Source organism: Nothobranchius furzeri, chromosome 6, assembly GCF_043380555.1.
Source record: "Nothobranchius furzeri strain GRZ-AD chromosome 6, NfurGRZ-RIMD1, whole genome shotgun sequence".
Classification (NCBI taxonomy): Eukaryota; Metazoa; Chordata; class Actinopteri; order Cyprinodontiformes; family Nothobranchiidae; genus Nothobranchius; species Nothobranchius furzeri.
In genome coordinates, this window is record NC_091746.1 from 28,863,185 (window position 1) to 28,889,560 (window position 26,376).

The following is a 26,376-nucleotide window of genomic DNA, read 5'->3' on the forward strand; positions in this document are numbered from 1 at the left end:
GTGCAATTTACGATCCTGGGAGAGAGTCGTAGGAGGTAACCAGAATGCTGAAACTGCGGGCCAGTTTCAAATTAGCAGGTTGATTGCTGATTGGCTGCACCTGGCGGTAAGGCGTTTCCTGTTTTCAGTGTTGCACTACGTGTAGCTGTTTGGTGTTTGGGGCTCGCTAAAACTGATTTAATTTCTCTGTACTAGGATATCTCTGAGTTATTGTAGCACATAAGCACGCTAAAACACACATTTTCTGTTGTTCCATCTAGCTTTTAGGGAACCATTTGAGTTCGCACGCAGTTTATTTGGTGTTGAACAGTTTGCTCGTCCAGTTAGCTTAGCCTCAGCCCGGCTAAGCTAACAATCCAGACTTTGGTCGTCATTTGCGGTGAATGTCTGGATTTAAAATGAGGACTTTTGTCATCAATGGCATTTAATGAGTTACTTTTCTAACATAGTATAGTTATAAATGTATTGTGGAGATTAAAAAGAGAGAGAAAGGAGAAAAAATGAAGTGCTTCTCTCACATTGGTCTAAATACCAAAAAGTAACGGTGGGACCGTCTAGTTGTCCAGCTTGCTGAACCGCCATAGTTCCCTATAGGTCCTCCGCTCATCACACACTCATATCCCGTTTCATTTGGAAGACACCCGAGGGGAGGGGCTAATGTTCCGTGATCGTGCTTGCACTCAAAACCTTCTTCTGTAGATTTGCTATAGCAGCTTAACCCTATCCCTGAAAAGTCATCTGTTTTTTTTTTGTCATGTCAATTTAAATTTCTAAGGCCTCCAACTCTTTAACAGGATTACTACGTTCCTGTTTTAGATCATCTGATTGTTTTCTGCCACCTGGTGGAGGACCTAAAAACTGCCAATGACATTATTTTGTTGCATTGTCTATTAATCATGTTGCCTCTGTTGCTCGTTCATGCCGCTTTGCGCTGTATAACATACGAAAGATCCGACCATACCTAACACAACATGCCACCCAGCTCCTGGTGCAATCTACTGTCATCTCCCGCCTCGATTACTGCAACGCCCTTCTAACTGGTCTTCCGGGCTGCACTGTGAGACCTCTTCAAATGGTCCAGAACGCAGCGTTGCGTTTGGTCTTCAATCAGCCAAAAAGAGCACACGTCACCCCTCTTTTCATTGAGCTCCACTGGCTACCGCTAGCAGCACGCATCAAATTCAAATTGCTAACACTAGCATACAAAGTCCGAGATGGTACGGCTCCCATCTACCTGAATCCTCTTGCAAAGGCTTACGTCTCGGCCCGGCTGCTCCGGTCATCACAGGATCGTCGGCTAGCAGTGCCTACACCACGCTCAGGACAATCCAGACTCTTCTCATGCATCGTTCCACAAATGTGGAATGACCTTCCTAACACTACCAGAACAGCGGCTTCCTTTTCAATTTTCAAGAAACTCCTGAAGACCCAGCTCTTCAGAGAGCATCTTCTAAACTAGCACCCTCCCTGCACCCGTCCCCCTCTCTACTGTCCACTCCTCATTCTCACCCCTCCATGACTGATGTCAAGTTATTGTTGTTGTTATTGTTGTTGTTAGCCTCAAGGGCAACATGCCGATTATCACTTGTAAGTCTCTTTGGACAACAGTGTCTGCTAAATACATAAACATAACAAACAATAAAGTAATAAAACTATAAGAATTTGATTTGGCATAAGTAGTTTGTTTGAACCAGATATTTGATTATTTTTTTCATGTTTATACGTTTTAAGGATTGGGACATTTTAATCGTAGCGAGACCCTGTTTGTGGCAGTTTTTGCCTTTTAGGTCTATCTGACTGTTGCGTCTTGTCACGCAATTTAAAACCTTAAATTATTAATTTTCTAACAGCAAAGTGGAATTAAAACCTTTTAATATAAACATAAAGACACACATTTGTCCTGGAGTCCAACACACGCGCGCGCACACACACACACACACACACACACACCTGTCTCTATGACTCAGATCTGTAGCTGTGAATAATGAAAGAGAAAACTGAGGTCAGACTCCTCAAGTGCAGAAAAAACAAGCGACTGTTCAAACAATTTTAATGAGACTAGAAACAAAATCCGTCCTCTGAAAACTGGGTCAAAGCACAATCTATGACATCACTAATCTTAGACTTGCTGTAATATTCAGTAGACGACAAAAGCTTGAAAACTCACACTAAATAATTCTTTAAAATCTAATTTTAAGCCTGTTTCTAAATGAGATTTTTTGTTTATTATTGAACAAGTGAACCAAACTCAGATATTTAGGGTAAAATAACAGTAAACCTTTATTACCATCTGGTGGTCACTTTGTGTCATTGCAGTTAAAAACATTTGACTTTTCCAGCCTGCATGACTCGAGTCCGCTGCTGAGCTCCAGGGTCAACCACGCATGTTGGGCCTTTAAAACCTTTTGGTGAAACGTCACGGCTTTACTGACAGGAACAGTTGGAGGAAAAAGCTGTTTTTATTAGCACGCACACATAAAAACAGTTTTCATTGTTCTGGGAAAGCCACAACATTACAATCCATTTATCCAGCTATTATTATATTTAGCTACATAAATTCTGTCTCACTGCTGAGTGATGGTGCAATGGTGCAAAAACAGACGGAGGTTACATTTCTCCTGGTTGCCTCCTTTTGAAGATTTTCCATCAGAAGGAGACACAGAACCTGCTGGAGGGATTGAATCTTCTCTGAAGTGTCTTTACTTGAGGACTCGTGGTCAACAATGTGCGAATGTTTCAACACGAGGGCCAAAATCAAAAAGGTAAAATTACTCATGACCCAAAAGGTTGATTCTTCTGTTCAATGATGCATCAAACCAGCAACTACAGCCTGGTGGGGTAGTGAGTGGCTTTGCCCTACACTGGATGGGGAGGCATGCTTATTGTTACTCCAGTAAGAACGCGACCATCTCCTGGGATTAGGAATGGTTGTGCCTTCCGTGCAGTAGAACCTGGACCAGTGTGTAGGGTGTGTATGAGGAGTGAGAGTGGGTGTAGGCTCCTGTGGCGAACTCCCTGGGATCCCATGTTCCAGAGGGATGTCTGGATCTCTGTGGCTTGGATCTCCTCCATGTTTTCCAGGGGTCTATCCATCTGCTAGACACTCCTGTAGAGAACCCTTGCATACACAAGTGTGTGTACGTACACAGGTTCTGTTAGGAATGCTGGGCTCCCACTTCCTGAAAGGCCCAGCTCTCCTCCCTTTCGCGGTTCAGGACCTTGGACAGGTCCCCAGTCAGGCTGGCTTTCCACCTCTGCCTGCCTTCAGCACCCCAGCTGCAAGCCATCAGCCGATGAGAGCTGATGGCTTTACACACATTTCCTGAAAGCATGCCTCATATCCTCAGAACTCTACACACAAATCCAAAAAAACACAATGGGCAAAACCCCTCAATTAACCTGCAAAATGAACCTTCACATTCAAAACATGTACTTCCTCCTCACAATGTGATTTTGTTGTCAAATGACACACAAACCATCATATGAACAGACATTTATAAGAACCAGCAGAACACTCATGTGCTCAATGAAAAACACTATGATGAATGGAAAGCACGTCTTCTTATTCATCATAATGACTTAAGCCTTTTTGGTTCTGTGTTACACCTACTATACTACAGACAGTATATACATGCATACATGTGTTGTAAAATATTTCAGAATATTGTTTTTACTCTCTGAACACACAAATACATGGTTAAAATTATTTTAGTTTTCCCACAAAACATTGCACACAATGCTTATCCCATTCCCAACCAGCGCAAAGTTGCGCACATACACTACATACAACAGAAGAATTGACTGTATACAGTTACAGTAAAACAATAAAACTATGCTGCTTCCTCTCTTCTGTTGCAGTCTGGCCACAGTGCCTCATCCACAACACAAGTAACGTTGTCCCTGGCCAAGCAGCGGGGGAAATATCTCCTAGCCTGGCGATTCCAGCCATGAAAAGAATCAGCTCTTTACAGTATGCTCTAATGGGAAACAGGCTTCAACACAAACAGTTGTTTTCCGCTTGGTCCTAGAGCTCAACCAGCTCCCAGTTTTAGTCCGTGAGGCAGACACCTTGTCTACTTTTAAGAATAGGCTTAAAACATTTTTATTTGATAGTGCCTATGGTTAAAATCTGATACTAGCCTAGATCTGGACAAGTGGGGGAGTAGAGGGAGGTGGAGTGTACAGTCGGTAAAGACGGCTCTCCCTTGCCCTGCCTCCAACATGCCTCCATCTAAATAGGATAGATTATCCAGAGTTATCTCTGTAGTTATGCTGCTATAGGCTTAGACTGCTGGAGGACACACAGACCACTTTTCACACTCTACTGCTTTCTTCTACAATCTGCTCTTTAACTGTACTATTTCCTGCAATTTCAGCTGTTAACTTTATTTTCTCTCTAAGCGTTTTTCTCCCCAGAAGAAGCTACAACGATGTTCTGCTGAGCTGTGGTGGCCTCATGGAGGGGGGCATCGACTAGCACACTGCTGCTAACCACTTAAACATTCTCCCTCTCATGATAATAACTTTTTGTTTCCTTGATGTTGGATGTGCTACTACTAGTTTATCCGTTTAATTATAGATCCACTAGGATAAATACAATAAAGTTTATCTCTCACCAAATAGAATATTTACTAAGAAATCACAATGTAACTGTAGGAACATTACTTTGTCTTTGTGTGTGTGTGTGTGTGTGTGTGTGTGTGTGTGTGTGTGTGTGTGTGTGTGTGTGTGTGTGTGTGTGTGTGTGTGTGTGTGTTCTGTCTTCTCGATCCCCAGTGAGTCGTGGAGGATGGCTGCTTATGCTGAGCCAGGATCCTCTGGAGGTTTCTTCCTGTTAAAAGGGAGTTTTCCTCTCCACTGTCGCTGCATGCTTGCTTGCTTGGTATGATTGATGCAATTTGCTGGGTTCCTTATTTAGGAAACATTTTTTCTGATTGGCTTAATGAACTGACCTGAATTGGAATGTTTATTATGTGAGGTGCCTTGAGACGACTCTTGTCGTGATTTGGCGCTTTATGAATAAACTTGAATTGAATTGAATTTTCAGCAAATTTTGCTACTGTTATATATCCTCGTGTTGTTTGGTGTTGTATGTTGGTTTTGTTTGTGTGTGTACCTTCTTTTTGTCTCTCTCTCTCTCTCTCTGCAGGTCTAGAAGTGGATTATTTTACAACCTTTTATTGTTTATTTTTGTGAACCTTTTCCCCCACTTCTTCCATTCCTCTTTCATTTCCGTCTCCATGTTCATTGGGATTAGAAACAACCAACAGCATTTCTAATAAAAGTTTTACTATCAGGCTCCTCCCCCTCTGATAGGCTCACGGGTCCTGAAACTAAGAAGACATTGAATCCAGGTCAACGGGGTTAAAAAAGCTATTTTCTTATCCACCTTGTCTTAAGTCCTGAATCACACACATGTTGTACTACAATTTAAATGAAAATGAATTGTGAGTTTCAACTGTGTGTCACTTGCTTTGAGAATTGTTAGCTTGTAAAAATGTGTAAATAGTATCACTACAAATCAGACGTTGTGTGTGTCTGACATCACTACAGAATCCCTTCTCTCCAGCGTAGCTGCTACTTATCACATGGCCGGATTTATCGTGGGTTTTCTCCATGTTTAATGCTCCTTTTGTTGTCCCGAAAGAAGGTTTGGAACCTCCTCTTCTTCATGTCTCATTCAATGATGTCAAATTTGGTTGGATGAACATTTGTAGTCTTATACGTCTTTTCACCAAAAAGCTAAACTAACTTTTGCTGCAGTTCAAAAATGTGCATTTTCTTGACATCAAAATGTGTTTTAAAGGGGAACTAGACAGCTTTGGCATGCTTCTAGCACCCCCTAGTGTCTGTATGAAGAACGGAAAACCAAACCTTCTCGCTGTGCTCCCCTCAGCTTTCATTAGTGTCTACAGGAATTATTCATCTCTAAATTAAACAGATCAGTTGTGTTCATGATCTAAAACAAGCAGGAAATGTGCTGGTACCAGACTATCGCCAGCTAAGTCAGGCGGCATTTTTGGTTTTTGCCGCCTCTTTAAGATGTTTCGAGTATTTTATGTGGCGATCAAAAAACCACGTTCTTATGAATCTAACCTGAAGAAGAAAACAAATGCAGACTGTCGTTTCAGGATCCTCTTGCACATCCAAACTAATGGAAGCTGAACCTGGATGAGCAGACTCCATGGAGCCCTTGGGTAGCTGCTGTGTTGCCTGGTTGCCATCAAATTAGTCTCAACAGTCGAAGAACATTGATTTAATATTTGCTTTTATTCTGACGCATCACATGGAACATACAGTGGACAACAAATTACACGCGATAGATAAAACCGCCGACTTTTTACAAAGTGAAATTGTGCATTTTACTGTAATCATCACTGCATCATTACAGCCATATAAAAACACGTCTAATTCACTCACACTACTTCATCCTACGTATTGCTCCCGCTTTCCCACATCCCATTCACGTGCAGCGTGGGACGAGGGATGAGAAGGACTTAAAACAGAACAGTTCCTGGTTGTTAGAGGCTGCGAACTAAACCGCTGGGAAGATGAAACCCGGAGCCCGAGCTTGTTTCTGCAAATCGAAATAAATAGTCCAGATCTTTTATCAATTCAGTCCCAGAGAATGAGATGTAGGTGTGCTGAGGTACATCTGCAGAGCAGGAGTGAAGATTAAAATGGTTCCCAGTATCGACACCGTGAGGAAGGCCCACAGAAAAATCCTGTCCAACACCTGAGCCACAAATTTCCAGTCCTGTACAACCTGATGAGACAGACGGAGACAGAAATCCACAACAAGCATTTTCTCACACAAAGAAAACTTCTCTGTTGGGACGCATTTAATGGGATCTTCAAAAGAAGTGGAACAAAGGATTGAAAAACTAATAGACTTGAAAGGGACGTGTTATGCTAATAAGTTGTGCTGTCATATGGTCTACTGCCTCTTTAAACAATCAAAACCTGCATTAAACTATCCACGAGTTTCTGTAAGACCTTGGTTTCAGGAATCAGTCACTTCTACGAGCCGTGTGAAAATGTTCCCTATTGTGACATCACAATAAATAAAATTAGCATAGAACCCGTTGTCACTAAGGGAGGCCTGTGTTCTGGACACAGAGGAGCAGCAGCTCTACTTCAAGCCCCTTGCCCCAAAACAGCCAATCGGGATGGGTGGGTGTGGCCAGCATGTTTTCCCTAAAGTGACAGAGCCCTGAAAATAGCTCATTCTGGACAGTACTGAAACTGTCCAGAATAAAAAGCCTGAAACCACTTTATGTGAGAGTGATTTGGTGAAAAACATACTTTAGGGTATAGATTTACAACTTTTTTTTTAAAGGTTTTAAAAATGTGACACGTGGGCAAAAATGTGTCCCTCACCTCTCGTATGAAATGTTCCTTCTTGATGTGACGGCTGATGTAGCGGACCGAATTTGTTGCTTTCTCCAGCATCGCGAGCCACGCTTGGTTCTCATCCTCGATCCCGCCGAGGGCTCCTCTCTGTGGGCCGCCACCGTGGCTCCTCCTCCCCAGACCTTTCCGAGGCTTCGGCTCGGGGCTTCGCATCTCGATGTCTGGGAAGTGAAATCTAAGGTTGACAGCACAGGTCGGAGTTTGGAGGTTTAATTGCTACTGCCAGACTAGTGTGTGTGTGTGTGTGTGTGTGTGTGTGTGTGTGTGTGTGTGTGTGTGTGTGTGTGTGTGTGTGTGTGTGTGTGTGTGTGTGTGTGTGTGTGTGTGTGTGTGTGTAAATGATAAATGGCCTGTACTTGTATAGTGCCTTCTTAAGGTTGATTTATGCTTGACGCGTCCGCGAGGTCCGCACGGCTCCGCGCGGAAAAGTTGCATCATTTTAACAACCACACCCCTCTGCCGCGCCTCCGCACGGCCCAAAATTTCCGCACCGCGCACCTCGGAAATTTTCTAACCACACTGATGGTTGGATGTGGAAAAACATGGCTGACTGGCAAGAACTAGTATGGCAGAGGTTGGTAAATACAGACATTTGTATGATTCAGCTCTCAGAGATCACCGTGATCAACATGTTGTTAATAATTCTTGGAGAGAAATAGCTCGCACTGTCGGAAGAGACAAGGACGCTGTTTAAAATGCTGGAATGACATGTTGTAAACAACAGTAATTTTTACTTCTATGGTGTAGTGTTGGATGCATGCCGTAGAGCTCCATGCTGCCCCCTACAGTTTGGGAGAATATTGGCTCACCGCAGAGACAAGCCGCATGAACCATAAACACTGCGAGTTGTGAAGCGCCTTCCATCCGCGAGCCGCATCACCGAGCGGAAAGTGAATGCGTCAAGCATAAACCAAGCTTTAGGGGTGATGATGTAGCCACAGCTGCCCTGGGGCGCACCGACAGAGGTGAGGCCTGCCAAACACTGGCATCACCGTTCCATCCGACCACCACCAACAGGCAAGACGGGTTAAGTGTCTTGCCCAAGGACACAACAGCAGCATTCTCTGGTTAGAGCCGGGATCGAACCTGCAACCTTCCACTCACTGGATGACCCGCTCGCTCTACCTCCTGAGCTGCTGCTACTTATCTATGAAAAGAACTAGCGCTGACATCTTCTGAAGGTAACCGGTGTGGAGAGCGTTGTGTCGACTGAGCGTCCAGACTGAGGCTTACCTGTCGGTGTGTCCCCTCATGCACAGCAGCCGAGGAAGCCTCTGAAGAAACAGACTTTTTACCCAGGGTGCCATGGGGTGGTAGGTGGCAGAAGAGCGGTGGTGAACATTAATCACAAACACCGTCACAATGATGGAGAAGGTGACGAAGATCATGATGAAGAGCAGGTACTCTCCGATGAGGGGGATCACCTGTTGACGTAAATGAGCGATTCACCAAGGTGACGAGATTGCTTCGCTGTTGGCATCACCTGATACTTGGAGAAGAAAGGTGGACAGTAATGTTTTTGCCTCTCCATGCTGATTTCTCGATGAATTTTGATGAGACTTTCAGTTGGTTTTCACTTGAAAAACATCAACAACGTACTCAGGTCCAGCTCAAAAGTTACCTTTTTAATTCTGTAGGATGATTTTTATAACTTAAAACTGCACACCTGGCCATAAAAATCATGGAAATCATGGAGCTCTTACCCAATCAGAAGTGAGATTTCCGAATGCAGGAGATACGATGTCTACTTCCTGAAACATGAGCTCCAGAGCTTATTCTAGAGCAGCGGTCCTCAATTGGCGGCTCGCGGGCCACGTCCGGCCCACGAGCCCTCTCTTTGTGGCCCCCAAACCCCGTGCGCACCCCCCACCCCCACCCCCGACGGCCGACTGGGAAGTGGAGCATACATAGAGCTGAGGAAAATAATCAAATAATCAATGCATCGAGATGCGGACATAAACGATTCTGCATCATAGAAGATAACCATAATCAGTTATAGAGGAATGTAGTTGTGTTATTTTAACGGCGGCACCAGCGCAGCATCCAGATCTGTCAGAGCGGTGTTCTCCACATTTACCGGGTAGGAAACTTTGGTCTGCCTTTAGGTGGTTCTGCAGGGCTGAGTGCTGGAGTTGTAACCTGAGACCGGACCCGAACCGAATCAGCCCGATCGGTTCTGTTGGATTTGGGCCGTGAATTATGTTAAAATGAGCGGGTTGTCACGCAGCGCACTCAGCTCGCTCGATCAGCGACAGAGAGAGAGAGAGAGAGAGAGAGAGAGAGAGAGAGAGAGAGAGAGAGAGAGAGAGAGAGAGAGAGAGAGAGAGAGAGAGAGAGAGAGAGAGAGAGAGAGAGAGAGAGAGAGAGAGAGAGAGAGAGAGAGAGAGAGAGAGAGAGAGAGAGAGAGAGAGAGAGAGAGAGAGAGAGAGAGAGAGAGAGAGAGAGAGAGAGAGAGAGAGAGAGAGAGAGAGAGAGAGAGAGAGAGAGAGAGAGAGAGAGAGAGAGAGAGAGAGAGAGAGAGAGAGAGAGAGAGAGAGAGAGAGAGAGAGAGAGAGAGAGAGAGAGAGAGAGAGAGAGAGAGAGAGAGAGACCGAGTGCTGTGATGTCGGGAGATCCGGTCTTGGGAAGGGGGCGGGGTCAGTGACGGCGGCTGCAGCGTGATCATCTGTCTCTTTTATTTAGGGACACGGAGAAGTTGAAAGGAGAGAGAAATAGAAGATAGAAGTTCTTGTTCCACTTTATTCTTTTGTTTCATGATGATAAACTGATGTTAAATTCAGCTTAAAGAGAAACTGGGAGGAAGCTTTGGTTCATTTTAAGTTACAGGAGATCTTGTCTCCTATCTGCTCCTCCAGAGACAGCATGGACATGAGGGTGAAAGGGTGAGGGTCACACGGGACAGGTTAGTGCAGTCGCACAGCCGAGCTGAAGGGGGGCAGGTGGTGTCCTGCCCCCCCCCCCACACACACACACACACACACACACCCGCGCCCTCTCGCTTCTGGGTCTTTGTTGTGAGTGGCCCTGGGACCATTATAATTGAGGGGCCCTGCTCTAGAGACTACTGCACATACGTCATTAAAGGAGTGGTCTGTCAATAGCCTGAGAATGAGTTGAGACTGAAATCCAAATCTGCTACAAACCTTTGAGGATGATGGGATGATTTCTTCTATGACCAACAAGAACACGGTGAGTGACACCAGCACCGATGTGGAGAGCGACAGCTTCTCCCCCTCATCTGACGGCAGATAGAACACCAACACGGTCAGGAAGGACAAGCCGAGGCACGGGATGATGAGGAACAGGGTGTAGAACAAGGGTAGCCTCTTCAGGATGAAGGAGTAGGTGATGAACGGGTACCAGTACAGCCCATCTCTCCTGCTTCCTTTTACTCCGGTGGCATTGAGGATTTCCCATTCACCGTTGTCAAAGAAGTCCTTACGGTCCACGTGGTGATCCACCAGCACCAGATCCACCATGTGTCCGTCGTACGTCCACGATCCAAACTTCATGGAGCAGTTCTGACGGTCGAAGGGGAAGAAGGTGACATCCATGGTGCAGGAGGACTTATAACTGGCAGGTGGCGTCCAGGTTACGGTGCCATCCCAGCGCACAATAGCTTTAGTCATCAAGGAACCTTCAAATCGGCCATCGGCACTGAGAGGAAATGAACACGGGGTTAGGAGAAGGTCAGGATGGGCACGGAAACATAGAATGGAAACATGGGGGGTGAGGGGGTGATGATGAGACGGGATCTGTGCAACTGACTTTTCATACAGAACAATGTCTGGGAGCCAAATCGTCTCCGATGGGACTCGGATGGAGGTGATACCTCCGTAGTCATCAGGGTCCCACTTCAGCTTCGTGTCAGTCCACTCCTTAAAAGAACACACCAGCACACGATGAGCTGCTCGCGTAACATCAGCCTGATATCTGCTGGTGCTGTTGTCGCGTTTACCTGCCAGAGCCAAACGTTTGTGGTCATCAGCTGGTTCTTCTCATCCTGCAGGATAAATACACACAAGAGAAAGAAATGGAGCTCATTGGGGATGATGAGAGAGGCTTATGAGGAGCAAACCAGCAACATCAGAAGGTTGTTTTCTTTGATTATTTAGATTGTTTACAGTAGAACAGCTTGAAGTATTTTCTTCAGATTACAAATGTAACTTTAATCAAAAACATATTTTAAAGGCGTGGTGGGCTGAAAAGCCATTATGTCTGAATATAATCAGTCACTCTGAGGTTTTCATGCAGGCTGAACATGAAAATAGTCTCCTACACCTATCTCCTGCATTAGCTGCTAGTCGACTTCACTGCTCTGTAGTGACTTTTTATGTCTTTCATCGACTAGTCGCTGTCACATGATAATGACCGACAAGATGCAGTCCTCGGAAAAGACAGCAGGCGACGAGCCGCTGCGCGTCAAATACTGAGGTGCTGTGCCAGAGCGTCGGTACTGACGCCCGCGGTAAAACGGACATTTGACCAAATTGTGACCTTTACCCTCTTGCAATTTAACCTTCCCCTCACCCCCATCCTAACCTTAACCAGCTTGCACATGCAAAGCTCTGATCGTTGACGCGCTCCAGACATCTGCGTCCTGGGCACGGCCACAGTAACATCAAATCAGGTGTCGCCACCTCAAAAACAAATTTAACACGCGATTGTTCATGTCGGCTCATTTCCTTTTATGTTTTCTGTCTTTTATTTGTGCCTGATGCGTTTCGCTGCTGTGGAGCGGGGCACATCACCTGTTTTGTCCTCGGTGACGCACCTCACCGGTGCGGCCGGCGAGCACTCCGCTGTTTTAGCGGTCGGTAGATCTTTTAGAACTGCAGTTCAAAGGTAACTCATGAGGTGAATATATATGAACCCAGGTAGCAGTTTTTCTTTAGGATTGAGAGGAGATGCAGGAAGATAATAAACAGGCAGGACAGAAAAATAGTCAAATAAAAACAAGTTAGTTTTTGTACCTGCTGGTTGCAACAAACAGACACCATTGAAGGTAATCAGAAGTGAGGAACAGAAAATGAAAATATTATTTTAATGTTTAGAGCAGCAGGAACTCCGAGAGGCTGCAGGCGCATCAGTGAGTTTGTGGCCGCTGTGCAGGGGGAGGGGGGAGATGGCTGAAGCAGGGGGAGGGAGGATGGGGCTGAAGCGGGGGGGGGGGGGGGCTGAAGCAGGGGGAGGGGGCTGAAGCAGGGGGAGGGGGGAGAGGGCTGAAGCAGCGGGAGGGGGAGAGGGCTGAAGCAGGGGGAGGGGGGAAGAGGGCTGAAGCAGGGGGAGGGGGGAGAGGGCTGAAGCAGCGGGAGGGGGGAAGAGGGCTGAAGCAGGGGGAGGGGGAGAGGGCTGAAGCAGCGGGAGGGGGAGAGGGCTGAAGCAGCGGGAGGGGGAGAGGGCTGAAGCAGGGGGAAGGGGAGAGGGCTGAAGCAGCGGGAGGGGGAGAGGGCTGAAGCAGCGGGAGGGGGAGAGGGCTGAAGCAGGGGGAGGGGGGAGAGGGCTGAAGCAGGGGGAGGGGGCTGAAGCAGGGGGAGGGGGAGAGGGCTGAAGCAGGGGGAGGGGGAGAGGGCTGAAGCAGAGCAGTATAGAAGCAGAAACTACCGTTGTTAAAAGAGACGTGTTTAACTTTGAAAATGTGGGCGCAATTTTATTTGTCAAAAACTCCAGCGAATCGATCCCCATCTCCAGCATCTCAGAACAGAGCTTCTTCTTAATGACTCATCAGGCATCGATTTACACTCCAGAGCACTGCAAATGTATTGAATAAACAAGCAAACCACAACTTTAAAGACTAATATTAAATACCAAATGCTAAGTAAATAATGACTGGATAAGTGTTATAAAAAATAAAACAGTGATTATTATCCTTACGCTGCTGAATAAAAGATAATGACTCAGAAAAATCGATGACGGAGACTGGATTTCTCATTTAAGAGAAAACTTGTTAAAATATCGTTAAACATTTGAATTATGAACATCAATGACACCATGAACTAGCTCTAGTGAATATAATTTGTGTAAATAATTATGCATTTATAAGGTTAACCTCTCTGGTCCTTGTTGATTTGTGTGTTCTTGCTTTAAGAATGAATGTAATCTGGGTTCTTACAGCTCAGCGCTCTTAATCCCTCGTTTGGTTCCACAGAAGATCCCTTTAGACCTTTAAAGCTTTTCCACGTTCTATTCTTTTTTCTTCGTCTCACTTTATTTGCTTTGGGACATTCTTCAGCCTTCCTCTGTTCCAGGTTTCTAGTTTTCAGTTCTTATATATTTTTCTTCTGGTCACTCGTCTCCTGTAAGGAGAAATCCATTTCCAGCCCTCTTCCTTCCTTCCACCACCATCCGCTCCTTTGGGTTCTACAACCCAACTTCACTATTATGCTGCATGTAACATAATCATATGTCATGATATATTAACTGAGGAAATTAAATGCCAGAGTTGAAGGATCCATGTCCTGTGCACAACTGTCAGAAATGCAGAAGATGCAAGAAAGTTCTTATAAATAATTCCTACCAAATAACGAGCCTGGTGACTCAGCTCCATCACATGTTAAAGAATTTAATTTTTCCAAATTATCCCAACAGGATGCTTTAATCACGCCGCAGAACTGACCTCAGAAAGTAGAACATAAAGAAGACGCTCCAGCTATGTGGTTCCTCTCGTGGAGAACCAGCTCCCAGGTTTGGTGGACGGTTAGTGAACTTCTTCTTTGGTCCTCTCTTTGTCCAGTTTTTAATTTACTACACACACACTGCTCTAAATGCAGTCATCTAACTGATGATTCTGTCTCTTTGAGAACTTGACAGAAACTGAGAGGAACAGCCAGATGTCTAAAGAAAAGTCTTCTGGAAAAGCAAATCAGTGCCGGTGTCGGTACAGGATCTGCTCGGGTGCAGGATCTGCTCGGGTGCAGGATCTGCTCGGGTGCAGGATCGGCTCGGGTACAGGATCTGCTCGGGTGCAGGATCTGCTCGGGTGCAGGATCGGCTCGGGTGCAGGATCTGCTCGGGTACAGGATCTGCTCGGGTGCAGGATCTGCTCGGGTACAGGATCTGCTCGGGTGCAGGATCTGCTCGGGTGCAGGATCTGCTCGGGTGCAGGATCTGCTCGGGTGCAGGATCGGCTCGGGTGCAGGATCTGCTCGGGTGCAGGATCGGCTCGGGTGCAGGATCTGCTCGGGTGCAGGATCGGCTCGGGTGCAGGATCTGCTCGGGTGCAGGATCTGCTCGGGGTCCTTCGACTGCCGATGACGTCACATGACTGCAAATCTACTCGGCTTTCACACACACGTTTTGGAAAGACATCAGCAGTTTTGTTAATAAATTCTTGCTTGTTAACACCTAAATGTTTTCTTTATAATTGTAATTTGTTAATAAAACACCATATTATCTTTGTTTTGTAAAGAATGTGAAACTGCATAAAACCAACATCGGACTCACAAACAGTTCTTATATGTGAAGCCACATCTTTTAGTATTAATGTGGAGTTGTCTGTATATTTCCTTAGTTGTTATCTAAATACATTCTTTGACTCTAAATGTCGCTTGGTGTATTTCAATAAAGTTCTAATATTTTATTTTGCCCCATTTCATCAACATCAAGAGCTTTTGAGGGTCACCGTTTATCATTTGCTTTTATTTTACATTTCCTTTAGAAATTCAAACATATTTTCTCCAATAAGTGTTGATTTTTGGACTACAGGACTACAACCGCTAAGACTACGACCGCAAATTTGTTCTGACCAATCAAAATCATAACGTGATAACGTCACTTCCGTAAGCTTCATGTTCAGCCAATCAACTACTTTGACGTCATCGGCAGTCAAAGGACCCCGAGCCGATCCTGCACCTGAGCAGATCCTGCACCCGAGCAGATCCTGTACCTGAGCAGATCCTGCACCCGAGCAGATCCTGTACCCGAGCAGATCCTGTACCTGAGCAGATCCTGCACCTGAGCAGATGAGCAGATCCTGTACCTGAGCCGATCCTGCACCCGAGCAGATCCTGCACCCGAGCAGATCCTGCACCCGAGCAGATCCTGTACCTGAGCAGATCCTGCACCCGAGCAGATCCTGTACCCGAGCAGATCCTGTACCTGAGCAGATCCTGCACCTGAGCAGATGAGCAGATCCTGTACCTGAGCCGATCCTGGACCCGAGCAGATCCTGCACCCGAGCAGATCCTGCACCCGAGCAGATCCTGTACCTGAGCCGATCCTGCACCGACACCGTAACCAAAGCTAGTTTTTATCAGTTAAGGAGGATCAGCAAGGTTCAGCATCTGCTCTCAATCCATGACTTTGAGACGGTGATTCACGAGTTTATTTCATCACGCCTTCACTATTGCAACTCACTGTACCTCGGTCTCCCTCAGTCTCACCTCTCCCGTCTTCAAATGGTGCAAAATGCAGCAGCACGCCTATTCTTTCTCTTTCGTCTGTTTTTAGTAGCTTTTATGTCCGTTTGATATGTTTGTTTTTGTCATGTTTTTATTTTTTGATGAACTTTTGTCTTATTTTCAGCATTTTAGGAAACGTCTGTTCGTTTTGGCTTGTTAAGCACTTTGGTCAGCGTGTATGCTGTTGTAAAGTGCTTTATAAATAAAGTTGACTTGACTTGGCTAAAGATAATGACCATAAAAATATCTGAAGAAGAATTCAAAACCATGTTTAAGATGAAATCTTTATAAAAGTCAGGGTTTGCATTCCCAGTGAATAAACATTCTGATGGCAGCCGCGCCACTGTACGCTGTATTTGTGAACTGATCGTTTGCCCACCACATCAACCAGCTGTGAGATCTTCAGTCCGAAGCGAACTGTGATGGTGTCGTTGGCGTGCTGGACTGGCCGCACCCACTTCTGGTAACCTTTGAAGAGGTTTCTCAGCAGGGAATCTTCCAACTCGGCCAGCGACACAAAGTCCTCCGAGGCTGGAAAGGAACAGCAGAGGTTAAAGGTGCATTATGTAAGAATGAAGTCAGTTTGACATCCTGTGGTCAAATTTGGGTACTGTGGTCGATTTTTCAAATGCATGGGGTGACTTTTTCACTCCTGTCCCGTGAGCTTCATGGCTGTTGCCAGTTACGGATCAGCACCGGAAGATTATTGATGACGAGCAAAGACGAGTCATACACAGTAAGTTGATAAGTAAATCAATTAATTTCAATTAGGGCTGCACGATATTAGGCAAACCTGCGATATTCGATAACATTGCTTAATATTGCGATATCGATATTACTCATGATAAATGAACAAATACTAAAGTATGCAGTGTTGATGTCGTCTGCGTGTGACGTCTGCTCTGGGTTCAAAGCAAACAAAAACTAATGCATGAATTCCATTACAACATAACATTTTTAATGCAAAAATATGCAGCTGCACCTGCTACTGGATTAGCAGCTGCACCTGCTACTGTATTAGCAGCTGCACCTGCTACTGTATTAGCAGCTGCACCTGCTACCGTATTAGCAGCTGCACCTGCTACCGTATTAGCAGCTGCACCTGCTACTGTATTAGCAGCTGCACCTGCTACCGTATTAGCAGCTGCTCCTGCTACCGTATTAGCAGCTGCACCTGCTACTGTATTAGCAGCTGCACCTGCTACTGTATTAGCAGCTGCACCTGCTACTGTATTAGCAGCTGCACCTGCTACCGTATTAGCAGCTGCACCTGCTACCGTATTAGCAGCTGCACCTGCTACCGTATTAGCAGCTGCTCCTGCTACCGTATTAGCAGCTGCACCTGCTACCGTATTAGCAGCTGCACCTGCTACCGTATTAGCAGCTGCACCTGCTACCGTATTAGCAGCTGCACCTGCTACCGTATTAGCAGCTGCACCTGCTACCGTATTAGCAGCTGCTCCTGCTACCGTATTAGCAGCTGCACCTGCTACCGTATTAGCAGCTGCTCCTGCTACCGTATTAGCAGCTGCACCTGCTACCGTATTAGCAGCTGCTCCTGCTACTGTATTAGCAGCTGCTCCTGCTACTGTATTAGCAGCTGCTCCTGCTACTGTATTAGCAGCTGCACCTGCTACTGTATTAGCAGCTGCACCTGCTACTGTATTAGCAGCTGCTCCTGCTACTGTATTAGCAGCTGCTCCTGCTACTGTATTAGCAGCTGCACCTGCTACTGTATTAGCAGCAAAACAACAAACTGCATGCATGCAGTTTCTCAGTGACTTTAAAACATCACCTCCACCATAAAACTTTTTCTGATGCTCCAAATACAGAAAAACATCCCTTACCAGGGTTTTCTGAATAAATAAAAATATCAGAAAATAAGTTTAAATGTTAAATAATAGTTAACATCACTTAAATGCAACAGCAAATTCTCTCATTGCTACCGAACATTTTCTCCACTTATGTGGTTATGATATAAGGCTGTTGCTGTAACTGGGAAGTGAACTGTGCTGGGCCAAACTAGGAGAATATTAAGATTTTCTGAGGGAAAGAGAAAAACAATTGTCTACCTTTCAGAAGAGGAACTGGCAAAAAAAAAACTACATGTAAAATATGTGAAAACGTTTGTTTTTATCCCCAAATTGAACAAGTTTACCTTGATCTTAAAAAGCAGCTCAGATGATGAAACTGCAACTATGATTCTGATAACAAGCTAACAAATTGAACTAGCTCCTCTTAAGATAACCTGCTAGCAGAGCTTCTGACTGACAGTTTATGTGCAGCAGTAAATCAACTATCCTGATTAACAAGGTTATAAAAGCTCATAAATGAAAAATCACTTTGATGTGTGGGGGAACTTTTCCAGGCCCTCTTTAGCAGGGTGGGACTGGGAGGAGAGTGCTGTAGCCTTTTAGCTGGAAGCTAACCGGAGCCTGGGGCTAACACTAGCGACATGAAGGTGGGTTGGTTCACCGGCACATGTCGGAGTCAGCCCAGTAAAAACGATTAACGACACCGAGCGGAGTCACGTTCACGTTTGAAAGCAGCGCTGAATCCAGAAACATCAGCACAAAGTGTGTTCGTTGCTCTGAGCCAGCATGACGAACAAGGGAACAGCGCCGCTAACTCTGTTCAGGTGTTGCTTTCCAAAAGGGTCTATGTAGGGGCGGGCGTATTACATTAACGGAACCATCTGATTCATTTGATTGGTCAAATAATACTTCCGCGTAAAAAACAGAGCTGGTTTACATAAAGCTGATGTATGACACGGATGGAAATGTTTGAACCAAACATTTATCGCCATTTTTGCCATGTTTTGCGATGGGCCTATCGCACGTCCTGTTATCGCGATGATGATAATTTTTCAATATATTGTGCAGCCCTAATTTCAATGTAATATTGCTGGCTGCATGGTGATGCAGTGGTTAGCACTGTTGCCTCGCAGCACGAAGGTCGCAGGTTCGAAACTTGGCTGCGGCATTTCTGCGTGGAGTTGCGTGTTCTCCCCATGCATGCGTGGGTTTCCTCCGGGTACTCCGGTTTCCCCCACAGATCACAACATGCCCCATAGGTTGTAAATTGTAAGTCGCTTTGGATAAAAGCGTCTGCTAAATAAATAAACATAAACATAAATAAACATAATATTGAGTTGTTGGTCATTTGAGTATGTTCTAATTCACCGTTAGCATTGTTAATTCAAAATTAGCAACTAGCTTGCTGCATCCGATATTGGAGTAAAAGAAAAGATGTTGCGGGTTCTTACGGCGCTGGAATTTCAGCCGTGGTGCAGCGCCACACCTGAGCCTATATAGGGGCACCTTCTATGAAGATGAATAAACCAAAAACTCCATTGTTCAGTTTAAAGTTTAAAGACTGAATGCAGAGAGGAAAATTAACTCAGCCTGACCCAAACAAATTCTTGTTATCTGAATCTGATGCCCTGGTTGCCTTGAGTGGCGAGCAAATAAAACCCCTATGAAGGAATGCAGACAGATGCTGTGAAAACCTGACTCCCCCCAAGATTGGGGGACTTCAGCCCGGCGAGGTCATCAATCTGTATGAGTCAATGTACTCTTTGCTTCTCCCAAGATCTCCCTCCCACCTGTGACTGTACAGTAGAAGAGCGCCGTAGATGGCTGCTCTCGCTGGGGAAACAGGACCCCCCCCCCCCCTTTTGCAGAGGGTAACTCTGAAGTACCTTTTTTTCCCTCCACCTGAACCAATCCTCATGTAACCCTCTTATCTCTATTAAGGTAGCACGACTCAGGGTTGCGAATGACCACAGTCACCAATTTTGTCATGTATCTTGCCCATGTATGTCTGATCTCAGAATTGTGTGTACTGAAACTAATTTCCCTCTGGGATCAATATAGTATTGATTGATTGATTTGATTGATTCCAGTGTAAGATAATCGTACAGCTATGGACAAAAGAGAATGTCAAAACACAGAGGCAGCACATTTTGTGGCCAAGACTTCTGTTTCAAAATGTTTCAGTTTTCATTTCTTATAACTACAACTTAAGCTTGTTTCACACTGAATGTGGTATGGAGGCGGTCTGGTTTCCGTACAGACTGCCATTGTCACAGACTACGTTTGGTGAGCTGAACGTCTCCGGATCTCTGCTCCCACAAGAGCAGCGATCAGAAATTTGACAGATTTAAAAATATACCTGTATAAATAACATGGACTGTGCCTGTCATTTATAATAAAACAAAAGCTGGCAAAAAGGCTACACACGTTTTATTTTGAAATTAAACCAAATGTACCTCGCTGAAACCAGGGGCGCCTCCAGAAAATTTTGATAGAGGTGGTGGCCAGACGAGGCCAGAGAACTTTTTGGGGTGGCACACCTCACTGGTCCTTGAGGTAACTCTGGGAGAGTTTAGCCTTGTGGTGATGTATTGCATTGCTCTTTTATTTGTTTTTATTGAAAAAACAGTATAGATCCAAAACATTTTGCTCAAATTTTACAAACACAAACATACATTTCAGACAAATACATTTCAGTTACTTCAAATGTTATTTTAAAATATGTATGCTTTTTTAGTTTAATTCACCTGTTGCTTTGTTCACAAAAAGCTATGGAGATAAAACTTTTTTAAATGGTGAGCAGCAGAAACACGTGTACTTTTAAAAATTCTGATTATTTCTTAAATCGTATTATTTTGATTTTATTTTACAATTATGTCTTGAATAAATAAGATCAATTTATGGTTTGAGTGAACATTAATGCTAATATGATTTATTAACACTGGCTTTTGCTGGGGGGCCCAGCAATTTTTTTAGGGGTGGCCATGGCCACCCTTGGCCACCCCTTGGGGGCGCCATTGGCTGAAACACGTCTCACTTTCTGTCTGGCTCACGTCATTCTTTAACTTCATTATAATCTGCATGCGGCATCCAGAAAAATTAGAATACCTTTCTAGAGCTCCACATCCAGATCTGAACCGCACCACGGCCGGTGTGAACGCTCTGACTGGACTCGGGGGTTCTAGATCCGTGCAGAAACCGTACGAAAACCGGACCACATCGGTTACGCATTTGGTCTGAAAGAGGCTTTAGGCCAAGGGAGGTGTTAATTATTCCACCCTACAACCAAGTCAACGAAATCAACCAAAAGAAATCAGTTTGGCTTAAATTATTTGGCTTGTCTAATATTTCCTAAATGACAAATGTCAGCCAAGAGTGACACAAAAACCTAGAATGTGCCACGTGTCCCATAGACACGCCTCACGTCTTACTTGAGTTAGAAAAAACATCTATTTAATTTTTGACCAAACTCTATTAAATATCCAATAAAACAGCAAATTAAGCTTCTTCTTTGGGAGGAAATGTGAAGCCGTGTCCTCCGAATGCTGCAGCACACAGACCATCGGCCTCGCACTGACAGCCGGTCACGGCCGAACGGACGCTTCCGTGCTCCCAAAGCTGGAAAATGATCATGCTGACACAATCACCTCGGACAGATCAACTGCCAGGGGAGACTAAATGAGCACAGAGCCCTCTGCGCACTCATGCACAAGACATAATCATCAGCTAAAGGGTGGCACTCGTGTCCGACGCGAGCCCGTGAATGAAGGAGTGGCGCTCCCACTTTACCAGACGCCAGCCGTTTTCCAGCAGCTGGGAGATATTTGATTCCTGTGTTGGAGTTTTACAGTGAAACCAGGAAGTCAGGCTGCTTTCATTTCACTTGTAAACGGAAATCATGAACAATATCGTAAAGAAAGGAGTCGTGCATTGGGTAGAAACAGAAACGCTTTGGTTTAAATCCTGCGTTCCTCACCAAGAGCGTCATGTTGTGCCTTTTAGTCCTGAAGTCAGAAACTGAACCACTCCTCTGGTACTTGTTCACTTTAGCAGTCAGACACAAAAGGCTGCAGCGTTCGCTGGACGCTCGGAGCAAAGTGTGACATTCACACACAAGCAGTAAACAAGAACCTCCCTGGGAGACTCGGTGCCTTCATCAGCCCAAAGCTCGGAGCGTTTGTCCTCGTAAGGAGACGATGTGTGGCACAGCCTGCACGTCACAGAACCGACAACAGACGGAAGACAGAAGTTCGGCTCTTTCGTGTAAGAGGAATGCATCAGAGGAGTGGTGAGAGCTGATAAGAGGAGTGACCCAGAGCAATTCCCCAAAGCGCCGGAGAGGCAGAGTGAGCGGGAAAGAGAATTCAGAGCAGGACACATTAACTGGGTCAAGGAAAAGGAGAACAGACAGCTAAACAAATAGCAGGGGCTTGGGACGGATTCCCGTTTCTGCTTCTTTCCAAACACTGAAGCTGTTTTTAACTGTGTAAGGCATTTGTACACACAGCATGCTGACAGGAAGCAGATGTGGCTCAGATTCTGGCCAGAGCAGTCCTACTGACGCTTGTTTACGTTCTTGCTAACACAAATTTCTAATTAGATCATTATGACGCCTTTAGTCGTCTGGAAACGGTGAAGACAAATCATCAAAGTTCAAACTGAGCGTCAGAATGATGCAGAAAAGAGATATAGGGCACTTTGAATGTGGTATTAGACAGGCTGGACTGGGATTTAAACCCACAACCATCTCTACGGTTCACTGACAAGCAGAAAACAGACAGTGGTGTGGATGGAAGTGCCTTGCTGAAGTCAGAGAATGAGTTGTACTGGTTCTATGTGATGGAAAGGCAACTGTGGGTCAAAGAAGCATTGGTTCCTACCAAAGTCTGCAGAACCACACCAGCTGCTCCAGATGTACTCCAGCAGGAGAAGACCACACCGCGAGTCTCTCCTGTTGGCTAAGAACAGGAAACGGAGGCTACACAAGATCACCACTACTGGAACCGGACCTTTCCTGGTCTGATGTGTCTGAATTTCAGGTGTTGGGTCAGAAGTTGGTGTCGCCAACTTGAAAGCATGGATCCATCCTGCCTTGTATCAACACTTCAGATTGCTGCTGGTGGGTATTGGGTGGGTTCTGGACCCACTCTGGACCCTTTAGCACCACCTGAGCCTGGTTTAAATGCCGCCGCCTACCCGAGTACTGTTGCTGATCATGTCCAGCCCTTGTGGCCACATGAACCCATCTTCTTATGGCTACTTCCAGGAGGATCATGCATCATGTCACAAAACTCAAATCATCTCCAACTGGTTTCTAGAACATGACCATGAGTCCGCTGGACTCCAACGGCCTCCACTTTAACCAGGCCTGAGTCCAGTCCAGAAGCTTTGGGATGTGGTGGAACAGAAGGTTCTCGTCATAGATTATGCTGTCATGTCAGGATGGACCAGAACCTCAGAGGAACATTTGCAAGAGTTTGTTAAAATCAGTACCTGATAGTACTAATGTGGGCCCAATAACATGACCGGTAGGTTTAGGTATCACCATCAACAATCACTAATGGGAACAACAACTAACAGAACTGAACCAAAGAAATAGTTTGAACCTTTGAAATTCCTGTTTTTTTACCTCTTCCAATCAGGGATAAACCGATACATCAGTCGGGCGATATACTGGAATATAGTACATATCGACCATCGGCCATATCGGTATCGGCAATAGAAAAACAAATATTGGTCAACTTCTACTTCAAAATAGGCCAAAGGAATCTAAATGAAATAACGCAGTTGGCTGATTTATAAACTGGTAGAAGCACTTTGAAATCTATTTTGTAGTTTATTGGTAACCAGTGTAGAAATTTAGGAACATGAGTGATGTGTTCAGTTTAGGGATGTTCCGATCAGAGACAGACAGGACAGGAAGGTCGGAGACAGACGAAACTGTAGCTACAAAACAGGTAAACAAAACTGTTTCTGTGTTTAAAACGAACGAAAGCATGGAATTAGAACCACGACACAGCAAGAACACACCTAAGATGCCCCTGACGTCCACGCAATATTGCAGAGTCAGCCAACACGGCCCTACGACATCCAGAACCTTAAGCATGAATTTTGGTTCATTGCATTTTTTTCTTGTTATAATTTGGTGCCACAATTTAATCTGGAACACAAATGTACCCAGCCCTCATGGCAACGGTGTAATTTTAAAAATATGTAGTGAGATGAGGCTTCCTTCCTTCCTTCCGTCTGCCCCGTGTACAGGGCATTAAGAGTGAAAGTACACGCTGTGTTCAGACTCAAATTACCCTCTGTTGCATCAGACCTGAACACGGCTTCCAGTGATCTAAGTGAGGCTGCATCAGTTTTAAGATCTCAACAGCAAGCAGCTGTTTCCAGATCAGCATCAACAAAGATCCAGGAGCAGGGGCGGAGCCTTCTGCCAGAGCCTGGTGCCTCCGTCTGAGAGGAGCTAATCGACCGTGTGTGTGTGTGTGTGTGTGTGTGTGTGTGTGTGTGTGTGTGTGTGTTTGGCAGAGGTTAGGGGAAATATTGATCAGAATGTGCAGTGTGATGGTTTTGGGGGTAAGGGAGGGGGCGTGGGTCCATCTCTCTGGGAAAAATATGATGCATTAGTGTGTTTGCTTCCTGTTTGGGGATCTAAAGAGAAGGCGTTCAGCACTCTGTGTTTGTTAGAGATGCGGCTTCGTTGACGACTGACGGAGAAACAGGAGGAGCCCAGCATGCACTCCTGCATCCCCCCACCCTTCTTTAATCTGAAACGCCCCACGGATCCCTCGCTGCTACGATCACCTCGACAACGCCACATCTGTTCCTTGTGGAAGCACAACAGGACGAACCACCATGAGGGTGCCAGAAGAATCACTTTTTATGCACTGGTGCATTGGGATGGAGGTTCGAATGTGCAAGGACGTAATTTTCACTTAAGAAGTGGGGGGGACACGGATGGTGGGGGTATCTTTACAGTATGTTCTAATGGGAAACAGGCTTCAACACAAACTGTTGTTTTCCGCTTGGTCCTAGAGCTCAACCAGTGTCAATTTAATATAGCGTAATATTGTTTTGGATGGTAACAAGTGCAGGGGTCAAAACTTGACTTTGGAAAAAGTGGGGGGGACATGTCCCCCCTGTCCCCCCCCCAAATTACGTCCATGCAAATGTGTTTTTGCTGCATAGCTCTGTTTAGAGACGAAGGATGTCCCTTCAGACCAGAGCAGTGGAGGACCGGTTGTTGTCGTCACACGGACGCAACAAGGCCTTCAGGAGGAATTCAAAACTCCACCAGCTTCTCTGCATCCTTGTGAAGACTCATGACAATCTTTGATGAAAAGTGTAAAAGCATTGCGACCAGGTCACAGTAGAAGTTAAATCTGTTGGAGTTTGTTTTTAACATTTCCAGAAAATCTAAACTGAATGTTTCACAGTTGTTTCATAATCAGTTTTAGGTTCCTTTGTTTACGGTATTTTCAGTGTTTGCATCCTGGTTTTTTAGGCTTTCGGCTTTTTGTTTGCTGATTGTTTCCTGTCGGCTCCTCATTAACTCGGCTCCTCGCCTCTGCTGCACCTCTTCAGTAAATCCTGTTAATCTCCACTCCTGCTCAAATAAAAACAACAGAAATTCGTAACACAACGCTTCCAACATAACATTAATTCTCAGTAACAACGTTAATAAAGAAAACAAAAAAAGGGTTAAAATGTACTTTTGTCTGTCTAAATGTACTTTTATTGAGTTGAAATTCAAAGTTTACCAATTCTGCTTTTGAAATAAAGAAACAATGCTTTTTATTTTTGCTTTCCAAACATATGTCTAACATTTTTATTTAAGAGTTTCAGATTCATGGATAATAATTCAGCTGCGCAGTGGTTAGAGCTGTTGCCTTGTAGCAAGGAGGTCCTGGGTTCGCTTCCCGGCCTGGGATCTTTCTGCATGGAGTTAGCATGTTCTCCCTGTGCATGCGTGGGTTCTCTCCGGGTTCTCCGGCTTCCTCCCACCGTCCAAAAACATGACTGTTAGGGTGATTGGTCTGTCTAAATTGTTCTCATCAGTGTGTGTGTGTGTGTGTGTGTGTGTGTGTGTGTGATAGTTTGTCCTGTGTGTCTCTGTGTTGCCCTGCGATGGACTGGCTCTCTGTCCAGGGTGTACCCCGCCTACGTGCCCGTTGACTGCTGGAGATAGGCACCAGCCCCCCCCCGCGACCCTGCATGGACAAAGCGGGTTCAGAAGAGGGATAATTATTCAAAATACCGACTGATTTGAAAAACCGGCTGACCAAAATGAGATGCACCCATTCAGGTGTTTTGGACCGATACCTATTTCTGGTTCTTGTAAATTTGAGATGAATGTGTAAATCATGATTCTGGTGATAAACACTTTTACATTAAACACCCTCTATTACTTGTGTTTACTGGAGCAGAGTGCTGGAAAGTTGAAGCACTGGAAAAAACGTCTAACTTGACTTAGCTGACAATGATGCTCTTGCTAGATGGTAAATAAATAAATAAACCAATAAATAAATAAATCTTAGTTGACATTAGCCAACCACTGACTATGCTAATTCTGACCACCTGACCATTCTGACCCTTTTTTGGGTAACATCCAATGAAACTGAGAAGAGATGCACCGATTCTGATTCTGTGGGCTGATACCAGTTTTCTCAGTTATCTCAAGTTATCGTTATAAGCTGTAGCTTAGCTGCAGCGTCTCGTTCAATCTGAGTTTCACACTAGCCGAT

General features: G+C 45.2%; 1 protein-coding gene across 2 annotated transcripts in view; it reads right to left on the reverse strand.

The window, feature by feature from the left end:
* Positions 1 to 6,251: 6,251 nt before the first annotated feature.
* LOC107393718 (neuronal acetylcholine receptor subunit non-alpha-3) overlaps positions 6,252 to 26,376 on the reverse strand; it is a 21,560-nt gene continuing 1,435 nt past the window's right edge. Inside the window, exons 2-8 of one of the 2 annotated variants that reach the window (XM_070552088.1) lie at positions 16,192 to 16,343; positions 11,372 to 11,416; positions 11,191 to 11,291; positions 10,557 to 11,070; positions 8,647 to 8,837; positions 7,381 to 7,588; positions 6,252 to 6,766 (exon numbers count right to left, since the gene is read on the reverse strand). In XM_070552088.1, the coding sequence (XP_070408189.1) occupies positions 6,611 to 6,766; positions 7,381 to 7,588; positions 8,647 to 8,837; positions 10,557 to 11,070; positions 11,191 to 11,291; positions 11,372 to 11,416; positions 16,192 to 16,343 (1,367 nt within the window). In that variant the 3' untranslated portion in view covers positions 6,252 to 6,610. Of the gene's footprint in view, positions 6,767 to 7,380; positions 7,589 to 8,646; positions 8,838 to 10,556; positions 11,071 to 11,181; positions 11,292 to 11,371; positions 11,417 to 16,191; positions 16,344 to 26,376 lie in introns of both variants that reach the window. The other variant, XM_070552087.1, reaches the window with a different exon arrangement.